The sequence below is a fragment of the Lagopus leucura genome, unplaced genomic scaffold (genome assembly GCF_019238085.1).
Source record: "Lagopus leucura isolate 7727_CA_CO unplaced genomic scaffold, USGS_WTPT01 Super-Scaffold_73, whole genome shotgun sequence".
Lineage (NCBI taxonomy): Eukaryota > Metazoa > Chordata > Aves > Galliformes > Phasianidae > Lagopus > Lagopus leucura.
In genome coordinates, this window is record NW_024962252.1 from 4,894,081 (window position 1) to 4,916,658 (window position 22,578).

Consider the following 22,578-nt stretch of genomic DNA (forward strand, 5'->3'; position numbering starts at 1 on the left):
TTTCATTTTTAAAATAAAATTTCAGTTTCCAATTGATGGAATGTGGTGTAACTACTTCTAGAATATATATATATATTTTTTTTTTTTCTGAGGAGTGAGGGAAAAGCAGAGTTTTTTCACGTTTAATCTTGAATTTTTTTCATGACAGACAGGCATTGAATGTTTTGCATCAACAGTTTGGATTTTCGAATGTGACTTGGAACTACTTTATTTCCAGGTAAGATATAGTAAGTGTTTGTGTGAATGTAAGAAAGCTAAGGAATGCAATAAGCTAAACTTTAGTGTGTATGAAGTGTTTGTAGAATAAGTCCACTTTTGCTTGAGATTGAATAAGAGATCATTTCTGATGAATTTTTATTTTCCTGCAACCAACTCTTTGTGGTCTGATCATATATAGGATTTAATTTTATGATTAAGTAAGTGCATGCTTGGTAAGCTGATTGCCATTAAACATGGTGGCTCAGTTCTGTCTGCCCCTCCTGTTGTATCATCCCTGTTGCCATCTGTGATGTTTGGCGTTAAGGAATTTGCTGATGAAAATCTGTGTGATTTTCAGTGACTTCTAGGATTCACTGAATCACAGAATTGTAGGGGTTAGAAGAGACTTCCAGATATCATGTCCAACCTCCTTGCTAATGCAGGTTTCCTACAGCAGGTTGCACAGATAGGTGTCCAGACAGATCTTGAATGTCTTCAGAGGAGACTCCACAGCCTCTCTGGGCAGCCATCCACTTTCAGTGCTCTATCACTCTGACAGTAAAGAAGTTCTTCCTTACACTAGTATGGAACTTCCTGTGTTCCACTTTGTGCATTTTGCCCTTTGTTATGTTATTACATGCCACTGAAAAGATTCTGCCCTAATCAACTTGACTCCTGCACTTCAGGTACTTATGAACAGTTATGAGATCCTCTCTCAAGCCTTCTCTATTCCAGACTGAACAGTCCCAGGTCTCGCAGCCTTTCCTCACACGGGAGGTGCTACAGGCCCTTAGTCATCCTTGTTGCCTTCCACTGGACTCTTTCTAGAAGATTTCTGTTTTTTTGAACTGAGGAGCCCAGATTAGTTTTCTCACAGCTTAGATTGTGAATCATCTCACAGTAGAATCAAACAAATGCTGCTTTGACACAGGGAAATCAGTGCTAGTACTTGTGACATCAAACTGTTTTATTGCCTTTAATGTATCCTTCTTGCCTGCTCTCTGCTCAGAGAAGTTTAATGCATGAGAAATAAGATGAAGAAGTTGTGAACAGCTGCAGTCTTAAGTAACTTGGGAGGAAGTAGACGATGGTAGAGTAGAACTAAAAGGTTTTAATAGGTAGATGTAGTCATAAGTTATCACAGAAGATTTTCTTCTTCGTAGTCAAATATTGCAAGTCATGTCAGTTTAGCTTGTGAAGATCAGAATAGAAAGCTAAATGTAATGCTTCATGTACGGCCAAGTCAGTGTCAGTCATGGTTCCTGCGCTCAAAGGCTACATGTTGCTGGAATCAGTTCTGTCAATTCTGACCCAACACTCAGCTGTTTGCCAGCCTGTTCTATGTTGTTGGGAAATATGAAGCAAACATAATTTGTGCTGGACTGCTGCAGTATGTAACACTTAAAAACTTAGACTAATATCTTAAGTTATTGAAGAAAGTAAGGTCTCAAGAAGTATTACTATTCATCCAGTGGTTTTGGAGAAAAGGAAATTTTACTGCCATTAATTCAGAAAGGGCTGCTGTGGGCAGATAACCACAAAGACTTCAATCTGTGGTAGGTAAAAGCAAGCCCAACCTGGCAGCAGTCTGACTGACTTTTTATCAAAGCGGGTTTGCAGTATCCAAATGACCCCAGGGAATCAGTGGCAGTCTATCAAATTAAAGGTATTTGCTAATTATGTGGATGTTTGTTCAAAAGCAACAAAGCCACCTGCAGAGGAGCTTGGAAGGTTTAAGACTCATTAATTTAAGGATCACAAAGGTTTCTGTTGAAAGTGGAAGCAACGTATTTGCAAAACAGTATTCCAGTTTCATTTCACTGGGTGGTTAAACAGATCCAGGTCTATGGATGTGAGATTGAATGGAGTAAGCCTATCATCTTTGATAACTTTTGCACTGCAGGAAATTATTCTTATCTACCTTGCAAGTTAATTATATGATTCTTGAAAGGAATATAGACTAAATCAATGAAGTTGCTGCATTTTATTTTCACACTTTATTGTCTTCCTTAAACGGCCTTCCAGCCTTCTGTCTTGATACAGTCCTGTAGAATTCAAAATAGGAATTATGTGTAAGTCCTACCTCTTAAATGTTATGAAGATAGTATTTCAAATATATTTTAGGGCCCATTCAGCTTCCTAAGTGAAGGAAGATCTTGCTGTGTTGGTGAGGACAGAGTCTCAAAAATGACTGCTCTACATTGGCTTATCCATTCAACTGGAGAGGGACTGAGAGCTGAAGTATAGGGCAAGGAGATCTTAAAGACAGGAGAAGTAAAATGGAATGGAAGAATAAAGGGAAAAATTGTAGGAATGCCAGAGAATACTGTAAAATAAAAGGAAATAATGAGAAACAAGGAAGGTGAAATGAGGAAATAATGATTTACTCGATTTAGTTCAGTTCAAAGAAAGTTATTAGTTCTTACAGTGTAGTTCATAATTCTTTTAGTAGGAACTACTACTGGTTGAATTATTTTTTTTGGTAATCTTTTTAAGCTGACAATTTTATGAAGTTTTAATTTTTTGTTATTATAAACCTTTTACAGATGTGGAGACAATTTCTTTTTTCAAAATTAACCCATTAAATATTCCTTTAATGATTTGAAAGATTGACTGTCAGGAAAGATAAAGACAAAATGCAGATTGTAGAAGCATCTGAACACATTTCCTCAAAATAAATTTCTAAGAATGAAATATTAATATAACAACAACAAGCCCTAAAGCATTTCTGAATATTACTGCAGTTCTTTGTGGTCATAGCTGCAAGCTGTTTGAGCTGTTTTGAAAGTCTTGCACGATAACATTTTCCACTTCTCCTAGTGTAGAGTCTTGTAGGTTTTTTATTATGAGCTGTATCTCTTACAACTGTTTCAAAATGTATGGCATGAAATTGTTCTAATTTCCCATAATTTGAATTTCCTTGTAAGATTTTGTTAATCTGTTCTCAGAAATGTTTTTGTGTGTATATATTCATGTGTATCTATTAACATTTTTGAAATGACCTTGGGGGTCAAGAGAAACATGGAATGGGAAGAGAATAAACTAGATTTCAATTTCCTGTTTTCCAAGAACACACAAGAAAGTTTCTTAATTAAATAGTAACATAATAAATGTAAGTTGATGATATTTTTCAGGTCTTTGGAAGGTAGGAAAATTCCTAATAACCAGTTGACCAAAACTACATATGATTATTTTCTACCAAAACTGTTGTGAGTTTTTAAGATGAAAATAGTGCAGGGAGAACACCTTCATAAATTTAATCTAATTCAGGCAATTGATATAGATGCCTGTAGTGCATTTTGAAGCCGTGTAGAGTCAGAATTGATTCATAGGTGCCAAAATAATCATCTAAACTGAATCTCTGGCATGAATTATTACTTCACAAGAACTATGAATGAATTATTACTCCACAGGAATTATGTTTTTAGTACCTCAACTATGGTAACTTTTTTGCTGACTTTTCAGGTACCATGATAGAAGGAGAACCTGAGTAGTAGGACTCTAGAATATCTTTCAGACATGTTCTAGAAAATAATTCAAAATTTAGAAACGAGATGATAAAGTTTCACGTCTGTTAGTGTGAAGTCTTTGACTATTTGTTATTATGCTTGTAGGATGTCTTGTTTTGTAATGCATCAGGTGAACTATGTAAGAAATAGTTTTCAGCTCAGATTAATTAATTATTGAATATTTACAAATATAACGCATGAATGTGTTTCATGGAAACATGAAGAAGTGTACTGTAGAAAGTACAGTTCTTTGTCTTGTGTATTTTGCCAGCTATGTTTTACAGACAGATGAGTGCATCCATCACTTTCTCAGTTTGAAGCAGCTTTAGGATGGATTTTTATCTACAGTAACAGAGTGTGATTCAGTCAGAATCTGAAATTGAAATGGCTTCCTTGAATTCTGTATTCATACAGGAAGACAGTGTCCTAGCAGTTGTTAATGATGAGGTGATTAACTTCTTGAAGTTTTTGAAAAGAAGAGTATAATTTTTCAAACAGAACAAAGGCTGCACTTTCTATTGACTTTTCCAGAAACAAAGATTCCAATTTTTCACCAATAGCAAAAAGGAAGGTCATAATTCATTTAATAGAAACTGCTTCAAGGGATTTTTCTGATATATTTTTTTTAAAATTGCAAACATCTTTTTCTGCAGTGTTCACCTTCATTAACACAAGTTGCTGACTTCCTTCCTCAGCTACAGTTCTTCCTACACTCAGAGGTCAGAAAAGAGCAAGATCAACAAGCCACACATCTGGCTCTCTCTCTATCCAACTGGAACAAAGAAACAATTTTTTTAAATGACTTTTTGAGTTAATTGTAAACAATTTGGTTTTGGAGTCTCTGACTTGCAGCAAATGTTTGTTGTAGGCGGATGTAGGGAAAAAGGACTATGTCCTAATGCAATTCCTTTGTGACCAGTGAGGGAAAAAAATCACTTAAAAAAAAAAAAAAAAAAAATCTAGCATTGAAGTATGCTCAGAATTTTGAGTGCATGTATAGGACGTTTCTCAAGCTTAAAAGTCATGCCTTGAAGTTACAAAGAGAGATGAAAGCAGTTGCTTATTTCAATTTCCTTTACTCTTTTGTACAGTGGTACTGATTTTTTTTCATTTTATTTTCAGCAGTTACATGTGCATGTACAAACTGACAGTGATAAAAGAATGGGGGCAAACAATAGAACAAACCTATTTTAAATTGAGAGTTCTGATCAAATGCTTTTTTCTTGTATTTATATTTCTAAATGCTTTTACTCTAATAAACTTCTGTTAAAAAAAACTACACTTACTCTAATTTATCATTAAGTAACATCTTGAAACCCAACCCTTAAATAATTACTAAAACATAACCATTGGAAAGTAAGAATGGTGTTTATTATTTTTCACATACCTTTTAGCATCAGTTAACATCAACTTATCTGGTCTATAAGATTTACTTTTCTTTTAATAAACGTTTTATCTAAAAGTGAAGTAAACACCAGATGTGTCTCCTGATGTTTTTAGGTTTTACAATTGTAAATATTAAATTACTGGTGTATATCAGTTCTGAAATCCCAGCTACTTCTTAAATACTTCATTATACCTTTATGAATCTAATTTGTGCTTGTATTACTCCAATATTTTTGTTCATTTAATATGCCTTTCTTATATGATAGCCTTATTTCTAACCTGATCATTCTGCTAGATATTTGCAAATGTCTAGGCACAAAGAATAAATGTTTAATGCTGATTCACTAATAGACTGGACTGTTTGGAATTATCCCTAAATTTCTGACAAACATAACTAAAATCATCCAAATGTTGAAAATGAAAATGTTTTCTATCAATTTGTTTCTAGGAGGAAAAATGAGCTTTATTATGGTTATTTTTTTGTCAAATTTATGTGTTTGAGTTGATAATGCCACTTAGTGGATAATGACCTTAACTACAGTCTGCAGAAACAAACCAAGTGTGAAACAAAGTGAAAGATATCTTTCTTTATGTTGTAGTCTTTTTTCCTGGCTAGAATCTGCTGATTGTTGCATGTTTTCAAAGAACCTTCCGTTCTCCCCATTTTTTGAAGTCCATGCTAATCAATTCAGGTTCTTAATGAAACGTGTTAAAAAGTGAGAGTCATTTATTACATAATACTAAAGCTAGAAGAAAAAGTCTTATTTATCATTTCATTTAAAATATTAAATACTCTTGGTCCTCTTGTATTCATCCTTTAGTGAGTGAAATATGGTTGTAGGCTGATTATATTGGTGTTGAAGAATTGAAGAATTTTTTGTTTTTAGCATTTGTGGTTGGAGGATTGGATGGCTGGACAAGCCATGGCCTTGAAGAAGCATTTTTTATGTAACGTCTCATGTTTTTCTGAAGTTTTTAATTGCACTGCTTTCATTAGTCAGTAAGTTGAATTAAGTACAGTAATGTACAGAAATTAAGTACAGTAAAATACTGATCGAATCAAAGGAGAAAGAAGAAAACAACATTAAATTTCCTGTCATGTTCCACTGCTTTATTATAGATTGACTTAAATTTTCACTGACTTAAATAACAACATTTGTGTATCATGAAATTGGGAATAATTGAGGGTTTTTCTGCCTCACCCCATCCTCCAAAGAGCTCACAGTAAGGAGGTAGCACAAACCTCAGTTTTATGTCTCTGAGATGAATGCAATCACAGCCTTTCTCCTGTGGCCGGAGCAGAAAGAGCATAGCCAGCAGATGAAGTGAGGTGGCCCTCCCTATCTCCTCTGTCCTGGTGAGGCCACCTCTGGAGCACTGTGTCCAGTTCTGGGCTCCTCAGTTCAAGAAAGACAGGGAACTTCTAGAGAGAGTCCACAGAGGTGATAAAGGACCTGAAGTATCTCCCAAATGAGGAAAGGCTGGGAGTCCTGACCGGGGATCTTATCAGTGCTTATTTGAATATCAAAGGGCGATTGGCAAGTGGATGGGGCCAGCTCTTCTCAGCAGTGCGCAGTGACACAACAAGAGACAGTGTTCACAAACTGAACGTAGAAAGTCCTGTAAGAACATGAGAAAGAACTTTGCTGTGAGGATGACGAAGGCTCTGGAACAAGTGAACCAGAGAGGCTGTGGATGCTTTTCCTCTGCGGAAATTTGGAACTTGCCTAGGCATTTTCCTGTGAGACTTGCTGTAGGGTACCTTCTTTAGCAGGGGGTTGGACTTGATCATCTTCAGAGGTCCCTTCCAACCCCTATGATTCAGTGGTTCTACGATTTCTTTGTATCACTTCTGTTTAGGTGTGAATGGAAAGTTAATTACGATTGAAAATTAAGCAAAGTTCTTGGGTCCTTACTGAGTAAAACTTACAAAATTTTGCTCTAAGCCTAATTATGGTGTTTTTTTTCCATAGTTCCTAGTTCTAAAAGGCACAAATTGCCTATCAAACATCACAACTCAAAAAAGGCAGTGAAAAAAAAAAAAAGTTGGATAGAACTAACTTCCTACATTTTGATTACAGATAATTGGCTTTTTAAAGCTAGTGTCTCTCATCCTGTGCATCTAATTTTGAGTCAGAAACTACAAAAGGAAAACCAGATTTCTTCTTTTTCAACTTATAGTCTGCCTCTAAGCTTCAAAACAAGCAGTACTAATAGAAACTTGAATAATTGTAGACAGAATTTCTGTTCATATGTAGAGTACACAGGTACTGTCAAAGACTCGATGTAGCATGTTACATGAAAGTTGAGATGTCTCATTCATAGCTCTCACTGCATTGAATGCTTCAGGAAAAATGGTGGTTTTCATACTTTTAAATGTAAATTTACAGTTGGTTTTAAACTATGTTATGAGTTAAAGAAATAGGGAATGGGAAACCAATGTAATGGGTTTTGATCTTGATATTCATTCTGCAATTTGATTAGTTTGGCTTTAGTTAGAAAATGAAGTAAAGGTAGAGGCTAAGTTCATCCACTGTTACTGTAGTTCTGGTCCCTATAAAAATTCAGTTCTGTGTGTGCATCTTCTGAAGAAGTAAGCTAGCACTGGTAGTTCAGTGCAAATATAAATTAGTAATTACATCTAGACAAGCAGTGGCATCTTACTTAAGCATGAAGATCATAAGCATTTCAGATAAAATGTGACTAGTTTTTATTTAGAGCGTATGTTTTCATGCGCTTTGTGTAAAACTTCTTCTTTCATAGTGCAATGCTGTACAGTGTTGTGTAGATTAAAAACACTCAGGTGTGTCTCCGGTTGAGATTTCCATTCAGACAGTAGAGGGCACCACATCACCAACAAAAGCTTCCTGGGTTTGTGTTATCTTTATTCGAGTGAAGCCATGTTGAATGAGCAAACGTCTGTAGTCTGGTCTGTGAGTTTTAAATGTCTCCTTCACAGGAAATCCACTGAGTAGCATTGTAGGGTTGTCAAAACAACTGTACAATGTTCACTTTTGTCCATATGTCTAACTTCGCTCACATCACTGAACAATGCTGTTTTCTTTGTATAATATGCCTCTATAGGCGTGTGAATCTTGTAATGTGAAGGGAATAAGCTGTTGAAAATGAGTTTGTGATTAATCATCATGAAAATTTGTCAGCTAAGTAAAAATAGATTTTATAGGGAAGTAGGATGAAGTCACTGTGCATCGATTTTTATTGTCTTAACAAAAAGATATCCCGCAAATCTCATTGCTAAATTAAGAGTAGCTTCTAGTAGTTACTTAAATTAATTATGGTGAAGCCTCTCAGGGTCAGTCAGTATGTTGTTTCAATTTTCATTTCCACTATCTAATGGAATTTTTAATTAAAAGGATGGAGTTTTAATTCAGTGCCATTCACAGTACTCTTCCCTTATTTGTCATTGTATGGAATTTGCAGATTTGTTAAAATACAAAAAAAAAGTTGCAGCACAAAAATGTTTTTAGCATTCTTTGCATATAAAAGTAGGAAATGGATTTCCTAGAGGATGTGCTCCTTAAAGTATTAGGCACGATGCAAGTGCTTAATAATACAAGATTTATATTTATATTTCCATAATTAAGAGGGCTAATATACTTGCCTAGTAACTGAATATAATTTTTAAGGCAGGATATTTTGTGGCAATGCCATGGTCTTGAGATTTCCCTGTAAGTTTTAATGAATTGGGAGTCTAATGGGGAAGAATGAAAGTTAATAAAATAATATCAGAAGGAATAAAAAAAAAATGGCACAAAGCTAATTAAGCTAAAGGGAAGAGTTGCTGGAATTCATGCATTTCTATAGCTTCTGCCTAATTACAGATTACACTGTGGCTTTGGAGAAGACACATTCTGCAATATATTCAATATAATCCCCCATTCCCTAACCCTGACTATAAAATCAATCCTTGAAAAATGTCAAATTTAGTACTTTTCTAATCTGCTTTATGTTTAATTTATTGTCCAGTATAACGATGAAGTAATTTTTCTCAGTCTCTCTGATTACCAGACCAACTGCATTTGTAGGTTTTTATTTCAGACACTTGCACTGGATTTTCTATGAGCATTCTATGAGCATGTGAAATACTCTGGCATAGTTAGAAGGCTGAAAAATTGGAAGACATTAAAAGGTAGAAAGAGCAACAATGACAGCTTTTTTTCTGTGTTTCTAGTTTTTCATATGTGTTCACATTTTGGTAATAATTTTTGTGAGAGAAGACAAGAAGAAAATTCTGAGAAGAGTGGCTGTGACTTCTCTTAGAGTATTTGTGAAACAGAAGTTCAATTCCTCCTGAAAAACGATGAAATGGTTTCGTTTTGAAGGATGTAACTCTTAACACTAGCTAAACCTGTTCTGCTTCTATTAAAGGCATCTCATTTCCATGCATCAGTTGGAAACCATTCCTGCTTTGCTTACCTGATATCATCAACTGATGGAGTATGGAGAGATTGATCCCCTTTCTGGTGTTTTAAGCATCTGTGGAAGTGATTCATTGGATTACAGTTACTGTACTTTGCACATTCAGTACAACACTACTGAAAATTACAACAGTATTTTTTTCATTTCAAACATAATTTTTATTCTAATTATTTCATTGGTTTCCATTCTTTTTATTGGTCTATGAGTCAGAATCTAGAGATTTTGGTTTTCTGGTTTTCATTCTTTCATGAAGGCTTTTTGACATAATACACTTTGAAAATACATAGGTGTTCTCTTCAAAGTGTACTCAGATGTGAGGGTTGGCATGTTGAAAAATTCCATTAAAAAGCAGCAAGTTCATCTGAGGTAACCCTTTTTTTTCACTTTCTGATTTTAGTGAAACCACAAGCCAAGCTCTTAATTCTTGGGGCTATAAATACTCGTATTCTTGGCCATCTCTTCTAACATTTTGTGATTATTTAAAAATCCATTTGTCGTTACAAACCATTTGTTATCTTCTTCTAACTTGCCTCACCTTTCTTATAGTTGTTAATTGTGTCCTGCAAGCTACCTATTAGTTGACAGTAAAAGCTCTTGGCTTGAAGCATTATTTATCTAGGAACTATTATAAATTAATTGTTCAAAGCAGAAGCTATTCTTTTATCTTGGGTTGCTTTTACTTTGAGCAACATTTTTCTTTTATTCTACTTTCCATTTTTTTGCATCAGTTTTGGGGGATAGAATTTAGTTGGATTTTTTCTGTGTATATCCATCACCTGAATAAGGAAGATGAGACACTGTTATTTCTTTGCTTATTTGTACGACAGTCTCTCTGTATGCTTTTGCTCTATGGATGACTCCAAGGACTGCGTATTTCCATTTTCTAGGAGTTAGTCTTCCACAAGTGCTTTAGAAGAGAAAATGTTTTTAATATATTTATTGCAAAGGATAAGAAGCAAAAGCAAAAATGTTAGTAATAGAGTCGACAAATGCTAGAAATGATTCTTTTAAATCTTCCTTCCTTTCCCAAACAAAAAAAAAAAAAGAGTGATAAGAGTTTTCTTCAGAAAACAAAGTATGTTATCATTACTAAGAAACTTTGATGTTTAGTCAGGATTTTTTTTCCATTATCATTTCATTCTGTAAGTCAGTAAACTATTTTCTAAGTTGTGCGGTTCTGCATTGTTGTAATGGAGCAGTGCAGGAAATTACATAGGTGAGCATCACGACAACTTGAAATTGGGCGTTTTGATCTAAGAGATCTTGGGTTCAGATGGTGCTATATTTTGTTTTGGTTTTTATATCACAGTTAATTATTCATGCAGTAAGGTCAGTTACACTGCTTTAATGATAGTAATAAGCTTAGTACACTACAGTTCCCTCAGACTGTGGATGCATGCATACATCAGTGCAGCTGTTTCATTGGAAGTCATCATTCCTAATTACTGATTGCTGCTCCTGAGCTTGGGAGTCTCTATTTCTCCTGAAACTCCCAGTGGAGCTTCTCATGAGAACCCTCCCAGCCCCATTTAGTTAGGGTGATCTAAATGAATTTCAGCAGAAGGTATTTGCTGATCCAACTCATTTTCACAAAAGCCTTTTAGACTACGTTTATGTACATGGGCAGATTTAGGAAATTATATATGGCGGAGGAGCATTGATCAGCAGTAAAGGGTTGAGCTGATCCATGTGCCTTTTTTCCCTAGAACACTATTTAAAAACTTTGTATGTCTGCGTGTGGCCATTGTGATACTGCTATTTTTGAGTTTGTACTGATGTGAATTCATCCTGTCAAGTCAGATGAAATAACTTTATTAAAATTTACTTCTTCTTAGCAATGTGTATAATGTTGTAGCTATCAATTAAAAATGGTGCAGAGCTTCACAATTTAAAATTATGCAGTGACTTAAAGCAGTAAATGCACAAATATTTTGAAGATCTTAAAAAAATAGTTTAGCGTTTGACATACAAAACTGAGTTGATGACACCCAGTGTGAAGGTTGATTACATTTTCAAAACAGGATTTCAGTATATCTGAGAGTGTAGATAGTACCATGTCAGATTTGAAGGATTGATTGGTGGGGAGCTGTGTCAGTGTTTTATTTTCCACAACTCAAAAATAAATTGATTGATTTACTGTAAGAGAAGGAATTTATAGCAATACTTCTAAAATGTCTGAACTAAATTACCGAAATTTTGGGAGCAAAGTGATGCAACAGAAAACCATCCTATGGTATTTTAGTTTTGAAGCTCAGCACTTTAAAAAATGCGAGTGAATAACGATGTGTGAAACACAAAATTCTAAATGTACGCTCTTGATCACAAATTTCTTACATTTTACTTGCATCTGTGTGCAACTAATTAAATATTGAGCATTGAATAAGGACTAACGAGCTTTCAGCTGTCAGCAGTACTTCGGAAAAGTATTTTCAGTGTTCATAGTTCATATATTTATATTAGGGTAAGCTTTGATCATTTGCAAAGGTAGAAAATTGAAAATGCAAACATTGTTGTGTCTGCATATCATCATTTTTAAAGCATACTGATAAAAGGTTATGCTCAGAGGGATTTGGACACTAAAGAGAAGCTGTTATCATTTAGGAGTATCATGACAGCAGTGTTTTTATGCATGCATTGAGTCTTATTTCAGCATTTGAACTGATTTTGCAGTAAGTAAAAGAAAATGCTTTCTAGTTTAATGAAATGAAATTTTGAAGTCTCTAGATTAAGCCTTTCTAATTTGCTACTGTGCATTAGTTTTATGTTTACATTTTTGTCACAACTGTAGTTTATAAACTGACTCACTGAGAATTTATGCCACTGATTACTTTGAAATCTCATTAGAAGTTATGGAAGTGTTTGCAGTTCCTGCGGTTTGAAAAGCATTATGTTATTTCCAGGGAAAGACAGTTTGAAAGATCTAAGCTGTGGAAGCAGAAAGCTATGAAGAATAAAATAATGCATCTTGGGACAGAGGAATATGCTTATTAATGTTTCTATTAAGATGAAGATTAGTCTTCTGATACAGAGTTAAAAACATAATATTGAATGATGTTCAATATGTTCAAATGTTACTTGGAACTAGACTTGCTTTTGGTTTTGCTTTTAGAAAGCCAAATAAGGAACTATTTTGAATCATTAAAAAAATGAAGCTTATTTATTAAATGTTTGAGCCACGACTTCTAGATGTTGGTCTTCAGTATCACTTATTTTTCGTTTTTTGTGTATATTGAAAATGGTAATGTCAAGCCACTGCCTTTAAGATAATTGGAAATTGTAGTTTAACCCTGAAAATTGATGTAAATTTTGTGTCTGGGTTCTTGTTTAGTACTTTCTAAATCTGGATTCGTTTTCTGTATGAGGATTGTAGGAAAGGATAAGAAAATGAAAAGCTGAAAAATGTTGTAGAAGTTCAGGAAAAATATGTTAGAAATCTCCACAGCTATGATGTGATATGGTTCTTTAAGAAGGAACTGAAACCAAAAACTGGGCACATGACCTAAAGCTATTCAATGCAAATAAGAGTGCTTAGCCTCAGTTTTTGGCAAAGGGAACAGTTTTCTTGGTGTTTGAAACATGCTGTCAGCTAAACCAGTCTCCGGATGCAGAGCTAACTTTGACAGTAGAAGAAATGATTGGATTATCTCTGAAGACTGAAGGCAATGAGGTAAGATACAGCTTAAAATGAATTGGAAGTGAAGAATACAAACCGACTCAGTAATTTAGATTGTGGTAGTATTTCTTGGTAATATAAGTTGTTTATGTCAGGGTTAAGTAAAGGAAACTAGGTTTATGCATATTGTTTTCCCTGATCTAAATGATGTTATAAAATGCAATATAGAAGTGTGATGAGATATTGGATCACTGAGTATGCAAGGTTTGGTGCTGTATAAAATTGCTTCCTCTGTTCTCACGCTTTTCCCCTTTGTAAGCTAATCATAGAGGTAGGCTCAGTTCATAAAATGTGCATCCTGTGAAAGTGAAACTGCATTTTGTTTTTGTGCTTACAAATAGATGTAACTTTATGAGTAACACAGGACGTTTCTTCATGTTTCAATGCTGTTTATGTAAGATGATGCTAAATGTATTGGACTTGCCAGTCTGCTCACTGCTCTTCTGGAGAGAAAAGTTTGAAGAAGTATTTCATGCAAAGCAAAGCTATAGCAAAAACCTGGTTTACATGCAGCTGTGTACTCTGTACTCTGTGCATTATGGAATGACTGTGACTGCTTTTAAATCTCCAAATCTTACATTGCCTTCCTAGGAGATGTATCCTTTATATACGTATAAAAATGAGAGCTTATGATACTTTTTCTTCTGTAGTGCTTGAGGGAGAATTTGGAAAAATACCTTTATCTCCTCACATGGGGTTTTGACCATATACAAGCTCAGAATAAATTTTTTGTGTGTATGTTCTGATCTCTCAAACTGAAAAATAGATGACCGTGAGATGTGAGCCCTGAGAGTCATGGTTCAGAGTACTGAGAATGTTTTTTCATATGATTTTGAAATTTAAAATCACATTTTTCTACATCCTTTCAGGGACACTGTTTATAGTGTAATATCTGATTTTCATGGTTTGATTTTCACTTCTGCAAAAAAGTTTGTTTACTTCCCAAATCTGTACTTTCACACAGTTTTAGAATAATACATCATGTTAAGAGCTGGTGTAAAAGAAACAAAAATAAAAAAACAACCAAATAAAACCAACTTTTTCTTTGGTGCTCCCGTTTTTTCTTCCACGGAGACTTGGTTTTTGAGAATTGGTCACTTTTCTTTTGTCAGTTTTTCTTATTAACTGCAGATGCAAATATTTTCACTGTGATAAAAGATAGCACAAAAAAAAGCACATAAAAGAGTGCAGAGTTTGAACTTTTTTTTAATTAAAGTTTTTTTAAAAAAGTAGGCATTTTAGCTTTCTAATACATTTCTCTTGTAATATGGTTTTAAACAATTGAGTAATTCTAATGAAATAATGCAAATTTATGCTAAGAGTAATTCAGCAGTTACAATATTTTTTGCTCTGTAATGGTATTGAGTAATGTGATTCAAGAAATATAGAGGATTTACAAATGTAAACACAGTTTTCAGTTAGTTTCTTCTAAGTAAATAAACTCATAAATATCTGTACTTAATAAGGCACTGATGTTTCAGTTCCACGTTGATGGATAGAATTTCTGTATCTGTACAAGGTTTTACTCTCTACAGAGCTGACCATCAGAATATTTCTTGTGGTTAAGAACTTGTCATATTGTTTAATGAATGATGCAGACTGTTTCAAACCTTGGTGGTACTTTTCTAATTTTATGTATATAACTGTTTATGATTTTGTTGCATTTGCTAGGTTTGCTGGGATGGGTAATCTTCTTAAGGTCCTTACCAGGGAAATTGAAAACTATCCACATTTTTTCCTGGATTTTGAAAGTAAGTTCAAACAATTACAAGATTGTGAGAGAATCTTTTCCCTGACTTAATAGTGAACTAAGGAAAAAAAAAATCTTAAGATGGATTGTTTGCAGTGTTTATTTTCCAGCGCAACCAGTCTATCCAAGTCCTTGTCTCTAAAACCATTTGTTCACTCAGAACTCCTTTTCTCTTCCTTTTTTTATTTTTCAGGAACCAAATGGGAAATCTTTTAAAAGTTCTCACTTGCACAGAGCTTGATCAGGGGCCAAATTTTTTCCTTGACTTTGAAAGTGAGCAAAGCTTCTTGCCTGGCTTGCCTTCTTTGCTTATTACTTCCTAATAAACTGCATGTGCTTACGCGTCATGAAGCAATTCAAAAGGGATTTGCAAGCAAATTAAATTACACTTTAGTTGAGTATTGAGTTTTTTTGATAACTGCAAGACTATGTATAACTACTTCATGAGAAGATGGCAGGATGATAGATACGCAAATAAAATATGATTTAGTTTCAGAACATTTATAAGCCATTATTAAATTTATATGTGAATGAACTTACTTCAGCTTACTCTAACAAATCAGGGTTAATAATATATGTTCTTCATGTTTCTTCATTGAATGGAAATATATTTACAGTGGAAATAATTATGAAAAGCTTAAAAAAATACCAGCAGTGTAGGTGGCTGGTTCAGTGGTGATTTAACTGGATTATTATAGTTTTTAAAGAGTAATGAAGTGGTGTAAGTGTAAGTACTTGATTGCATCTCTCTTAATTGCATGTTTATTGGTTTGCAAACAGTGTTTCACATACTAATTTCCTTGTCACATTTGTTTGTGAATCAAAGCTATTTCCCTTTTGCTGGTTATGCTATTCCTGCATGTACTTCTGAGCACTTTCTTGAAAACTGATCATCAAATCCTTAAATATGGGTTAATCTTCATTAATTGTGTGAAATGCTTTTTATCAGAATGCTAACAGCATGTGATGTTTTGTCTCTTAAAACCTTTAATCTGAACAATGGAAAAGAGTTTTGAAAGAAGCTACCTCTTTAATAATTTGATTTTTGAGGCATGGTTGAAGAGAGAATTTGGGATAAGTAGGCACATATTATCACCTTGAATACTTTTCTGAAATAATTTATTCCTAAGTTTTTCTTAAAAAAAACAATTAATGACATGAAATGAGAAAGTATGTATATACGTGCTTAGAAGCACTGGTTCTAAAAGTTATTAAAACATATTTAAATCTGAAGAAATTGTTCAGACATGCTTTCTTGGATTAGAACCGGAGTGTACGAATGTAACATTGTACATACTTTAATCTTCTCATCTAGATCTCATTTACCACAGCATAAAGAATCGGTTTTAAATTATGAAGAAAGTTAATTGGTTATTTTGGGTTTGGAATAAGGTACTACAGGCCCTCAATCCATTTTCTGCTTGTCTGTATGATTTGAGAATTTTATTCTAGAACTTGGATGTTAAACCTTTGTACAAATCATCATGTAATTTTTTCTGTCAAACTTCAGGACACGTTAGTAGATGCTGTGCCAAGTTCTTGCAAAGCTTTTCAGCTGCTTTGAACTTCCAGACTTCATCAGTCCCATCATGTCCTATATTGTAAGAAGGTCTTACTAGCTGTGACTGCTGACTTACAAGGAAACAGGTGGCCTGGCAATGGGAGGCCTCGTAGAAGTGAGAGGGGAAAATGCATATTTTATTGCCTTGGCAGAGAAGGTTGTTGGTTTTTTGTTGTTTTTTCTTTTCCAAAACCTGCTCTGCAACAGGAACAGAAGTGAGCTTAAGTGCCTTTTCCCAAAGAAATGCAAGCAATTGGTGTAAGCACTTGTGCACTTGTCGGGCACAGCCACCCAGGGAATGAAATAGTCTTGGAGATTTTTGTGGAATAATAAAATCCGTGTTCTGTGGAAGGAACGTAACTGCAAGGACATACGTTGGCTTGATGTGTTTTCTGTATTTCATTTTTTGCATTGAAACACTGAGTTGTGTAAAAACACTCGAATGTGTTGGCCATGAGTGCCAGTCTGTATGTATGCTTGCTGGCCACATGACTTTTTATGTTTTCAATTTGTTTTCAGTTCAAGTTCAGTGGATTTAAAAAAAAAAAAAAAAAAAAAAAAGTCGTATTAGAAACGAATGCAGTTACAAAGGTTTCCTTCATGGTCTGATAATGATAGGACAAGAGGAAGTGGTTTTAAACTAAAAGAGAGATCTTGGTTAGGTGTTCGGAGGGAATTCTTTACTCAGAGGGTGGTGAGGCACTGGTGCAGGCTGCCCAGAGATGTGGATGCTCCATCTCTGGCAGCATTCAAGACCAGGTTGGAGATGGAATCTTGAGCAGCCTGGTTTGGTGGATGACAACCCTGCTCACAGTAATCAGGATTAGAAGTGGATGGGCTTTAAGATCCCCTCTAACCAAAGCCATTTTTTATGAGTCTATGATTATAAATTGAAAAATAATAAAAAGCCTTTCTAAAGCTTTGAGAAGATGTTTTTAATGAAAAATTGGGTTTTGATTGATTCATGATGCAGAATCATATCATAGAATCATAGAATGCCAAGAGGAAGGCAGAAGTTCTGGAGCAAAAAAATTTCTCTGCTTATGAAAACATTCAGCTAATGCAATTTCAGATGTATTTGTACTATGCTCACAGTTCATGTAAGATAATCACAGATTTCCTACATTCAATTTCAAATATACCGCATGAAGAAGGTTAGCTTCCAGTCTCTTTAAATATTTACTGATCATTCAGCTATCTTCCAACTTGATTCCCATGATAGATCTTAGATGAGAGTATTAAATGAAGAATTAGGTTGGTAGTAGAAATCCTAGTAGTGTTCCAGGGATTTATTCAACTATGCTATACCTGTTTGTATACTTTCTGAGGAAAAAATCATGCCTGTGTTCATCTCTGCTTTAGACTGTGTAAATTGCTGAAAGTAAGTTAAGCAATTTTAAGTGTTAGTGAAGTATTGTTATTCAGTATCTGATAACGTTGCTGTGCAATTTTATGTATCCCAGAGAGATTTCTTTTCCATTCAACTGAAAGAATTAATACTGAACAATATAAAAACACAGGAAATACTCTGGAGAATATCCCTTTTTAAGTGAGGGATATATTGATTTGATGTGTTTACTGTGTTTCATTTTTTGCATCAGTATATTCCTTTTTAGGTTTTATCCACTTTTTCATTAGCAGTAAGCTAAAACCTCAAAGTAAGTCTGGCAGCACTACTTCTGAAATTTTTGCAGGGTTTTGGGATATTCCTGCCCTGGTATTTTTTGCTGTTCTTCATTTGGAATTTGTTGTACCAGAAAAGAGTGTGTGACATACTTTTTCTTCCTGTGCATAAAATGTGCCATACAAATATTGTTGTGTTAGTGTTTTGTTTTTAAATAAAAATGAATAAATATATATTTTTTTTTTTAATTAAAAAAACACAACATTTTTTCCTACTATGGAGGAGTAGATCTGTGGATCTAGATACTCTCTATCTCCGTACATCAAAATTGTGTGGCTTTATGTGCTGATACTGCTCAAAAGTAATGAGTGTTTGTATATAGGAAGTGGGAAAAGAATGTGAGGGTGTTAAATTCCCTGGGCAATTGATTTAAAATAATCTAAGTTTGTGCTTCTCCAAAGAGGTGATTCCACAGCTAATGCTATGTCATGTGGACTCATAGCCATGTGCTAGAATTAACGTGTATAACAGACGTCGTTGCACAAGTTATGTGTGATAACTGTGTGGGAAAATGACCTTGCTAGGAACTAGCTGTTCAAGTATATATATATTTAAAAAGAAAAATACCTACCAACTTACTTCTTTCCTCAACTTACTAAATACTCTCTCAGTCAGATAAATCTGGATGACTGCATGGTTGGAGGAGCCTTAGCTTTTAGTGCACAAAAATGAGAACAGAAATGCAGAGCAGAATAACACGAGCAGAACAGATTTAGATATCTTAGTTAAGAAACTACACTGTAAGTTCAGCATAGTAAAGTTCAGTTTTACTTTTTTCCCTTACAACCCAGATAATCATAGAACCATAGAATGGCCTGAGTTGAAACCCCTTGCCATAGGCAGGGTCGCCAGCCACTAAACCAGGCTGCTCAGAGCTACATGCAGCCTGGCATTGAATGCCTCCAGTAATGTCTTGTAAGGATAAGCTAGTATGAGTTCTTTTATGCCACACAAATATTTTTTAAAGTTACTATTCTCCAGGACAGAATTCTGCTTTGAAAAATTTGAGGTGGGCATCTGACATGGCATCTTTTAAATCTTTTTTCTTTGCTTATTTTTAAATATAAACTCACTTTTCTCTTTAATATTTTTACCAAGCGATTATTTTCATATTTAGCTTTAGTTCTTCCAGTACATCTCTATGCAATTCTAGAAAAGTGAGCAGGTAGAAAGAGGACGTTTAGAAAAATCAAGTTTTCTCACCTGAAATTGTTCTTTTTTTCAAATTCTGCCTTGTGCTGTATTTGAAATAAGAAAGAATCATGAAACATAAATGAAACATAAATGAAGTGTGTTTTAAAATTTCACCTTCCAAACATTTTTAATGGCTATTTTAATTTTCTCCTTGAAAATTCAATGCTACCACAATTATTTAGAATATCACGGTGCTCCAATTTTCTGCAGCTATCTCTATATATGATCAGTTGTATTCCTTGCAACATGTTCTACTGATGTCGCTTAATCCAATTCTTGATTCCAAAGTAGGAACCAAGTTTTGTAACTCTGTGATTATATATATATATTTTTTTTAAGATTGAATCTCTTAATAATTTCAATTAATGTTATAGGGCAGAAGCAGTTCTGTGTGCTCTCTCATTCTTGAGCCTTGGAATAGCTACTAATCTGTACATGTAGAAACAATTTGAAGATTTATCCAATGCAACCTTGAAGATAAGTAGTGCCCAACTTCAGAGGTTAGTGAAGAGTGTTCTCCAATGCAGGTGTTTAAAAAACCCAAAAAACAAAAAAAAACAACCTTTTGAAGTGAAATTCAAACTGTGCATTCCACTAAATTAATGTTGGAAGGTCTGCTGAAATACTTAAATAAAGAAGTCTCATTTCCAGATAGCAAACTGTTCTGCTGTTCCACATTTGATGTCTTTGTATTCAGTGACATTTATTTGAATTTGTCATATACCTGTTTTCTCACCTTTGAGAAACTTGAATAAAACCTTGTTAGCAAAAGTGAGTGCATGGCAAGTCCTGTGAGTTTGTAGTCTTCACAACTAATTAAGGTTTCATTGTTACCCCATAGGGTGATTCTCTTGAAGTGGGTTTTTCTCCATTCAACAACGGTTTTGTTCATTAGATCTTGACCTTGATTAAATTTGCAAAAGGTAAATGAATTCTGGGTATTTAAAGCTCTTTCTGTAGCACGTTGTGAGTTCTCATTTTTGCAGAACTCTGTTGTCAAACTACTGCTGCCTAGTTTTCAGGTGAATAAATATTTGAATATGAATTCTTGGGAATAATTTGAAGGTTGGTAACAACAATTTGTTTTGAACCTAAAAGGCTAAAGCTTTATAACATGCTCAGAAAGCTTGTAAGCTTTTGGCAGTCTTCTAGTGGCATCTTCATCCCATCCTCTCCCCAGATACATAGGTCTTTTATAAGACCAAACTCTCTGAATGCAGAACCTTAACAGGTTTCTCTTTTTTCTAAACGTTAGCTAGGTGGGCTTGTTGTCTGATCCTTCTCCAAAGAATCAAGGATACTTATATTCCAGTATTCCTCCTGCTCTATCCCCAGAAAGATTTATGAAATGTTGAGTTATAGTTGCTCACACATGATTAAAAGTGTCTATTAATGGAACGTGTCTAGCAGCAGAGCAACTGACTATTTTTTGCAGGATGTTAATAAGTGCCCTTGCTCCACAGGCAGAGAGGCTGGAAGTGTAATCTATATCCAGCCAGGGCAAGATTAAACTCATTTCTTGCACTTCCAAAAGTGCCCTAAGCAAGAAGTGGTGTTTTAGTCCAAGGGCATCCTCTTGAGGATGTCCACTCCTCATGCATTACAGGGCTGAGAGCAACAAACCAGTGACCTCATGCTTGTTTCCATGGCATAGCCTCATGCTCATTTAGAGAGCTTCATTTTGTTCTGGCTAATTATGGAATTCTGGCAGATGTGGCAAGCAGGTTATTTTTTCAATTACCATTCTTTTTAATGTATGGGATATAGCAACTCTCTGAAATGCATTATTCACTGGGGTTGAAAGTAATACTTTCTGTCTTTGTCAAGAACGTAAGCTTAGCCTTTTTTCTAATCATGTGCCAGACTGGAAGGGGAAAAATCATTGTCATGGTGTCAGACCTGAAATGTGTGTGTATGCATGTATATATATATATGCGTGTGTATACACACATGCTGTGCTCTAATTTGCTGAAATGCTGAAAGCAGAGCCTGTAAGACACCTTGCTGAACTCACTGTTCTTTTGCGTGGCTGCCAAAACCAGGTGGCCATGATATTATCTGACTAATATGATTGCGCGTTTAATGCACTTGAAATGCAAGCATTATCCAGTATCAGTGGGAATCCATTTAACTTCCAATTACATTGACTGAGGGTGGAATGAAGTTCTCTGCTCTTTGGTCTGCATTTCAGATGCAGAAAGAGTGCATGGATTGGAAATACTTCTTGTACAAGTGACTTGTTTTGTCTTAATTGTTGAGATAGTCTTATGCTTGACTTTGTATAAATTAGTACTTAATATCCATTCTTTTATATTTAATCTTGTCCTTTGAGTATTGATGTGTAACATATGCTGCAGTTTCTGTTTTTTTTCAAAAGTGTAACTGGTGAAGGATGGGATAAGATATATTTTTTTAAACAAATGATGTATTTTTGGAAAAAAAAAGCTTGCTCCACCTTCCAAGCTCATTAAGTACTTCAAATATATAATGCATCTACAAATGGACTGCGATTGTTCCAGAGGATTTAGTTATCAGAGAGGATGGATCAGTTTCCTGTTTTGTCTTGCTAAAGAAAGAATATTCTGATAAATAATAATTAGTACTATAAAGACTGTCAGACTTAAGGGTACTGTGAGGTCTATCAGACTTGAAATGTGGTACATTCAGTGGTAGTGGGAACTTACAACAGTAAGCCCTCAATAGAGAAGGCTTGCTCTCAATTTGGATTAGCTAGTGACTATGGATTTATTTATAAATATGTTCAAATTGTTTAAGCATGTGCTGATTGTCTGAAGTTAGGGTTGCAAGAGGTGATTCATGAATAGTATTTATTTTTCATTATTATTTTTTTTATTTTTTTAATTCAGAACGGGAAATGAGCTTTGGTATTGTTGGAATAGAAAAACAATTTTAAAAGCCAGAATCTCGGTCATGAAGAATTCTTTGTTTCTTTTAATTTTTGTTGTTGGTATAGTTCAGAGCAAGATGAAATCCTCTACAAAGTCATCAATCAGAGATATTTTGACAAACATGGTTAGCTAACATATTACTGTAAAATCCCTTTTGAAACATGACCATAATTTTATCAGAACGCGTATTTGCATAACATATAGTTCACACATAAGATGCATGTTAAAAAGAGCCTGAAACATCCTCCCTGCTTTTATTTTTAAGCTAAACAAT

At 34.5% G+C, this 22,578-nt stretch overlaps 1 protein-coding gene across 11 annotated transcripts in view; it reads left to right on the forward strand.

Moving 5' to 3' along the window:
* The window catches only part of CYRIA (CYFIP related Rac1 interactor A), a 53,080-nt gene that overhangs the window by 17,922 nt on the left and 12,580 nt on the right, over positions 1-22,578 (forward strand). For 6 of the 11 annotated variants that reach the window (XM_042890452.1, XM_042890446.1, XM_042890399.1 and 3 more), the window contains exons 3-4: positions 149-217; positions 14,878-14,957. In XM_042890452.1, coding sequence (XP_042746386.1) covers positions 14,888-14,957 — 70 coding nt within the window. In that variant the 5' untranslated portion in view covers positions 149-217; positions 14,878-14,887. Of the gene's footprint in view, positions 1-148; positions 218-12,896; positions 13,201-14,877; positions 14,958-15,149; positions 15,230-22,578 lie in introns of those variants that run through there. The other 5 variants (XM_042890422.1, XM_042890392.1, XM_042890412.1 and 2 more) reach the window with 4 other exon arrangements.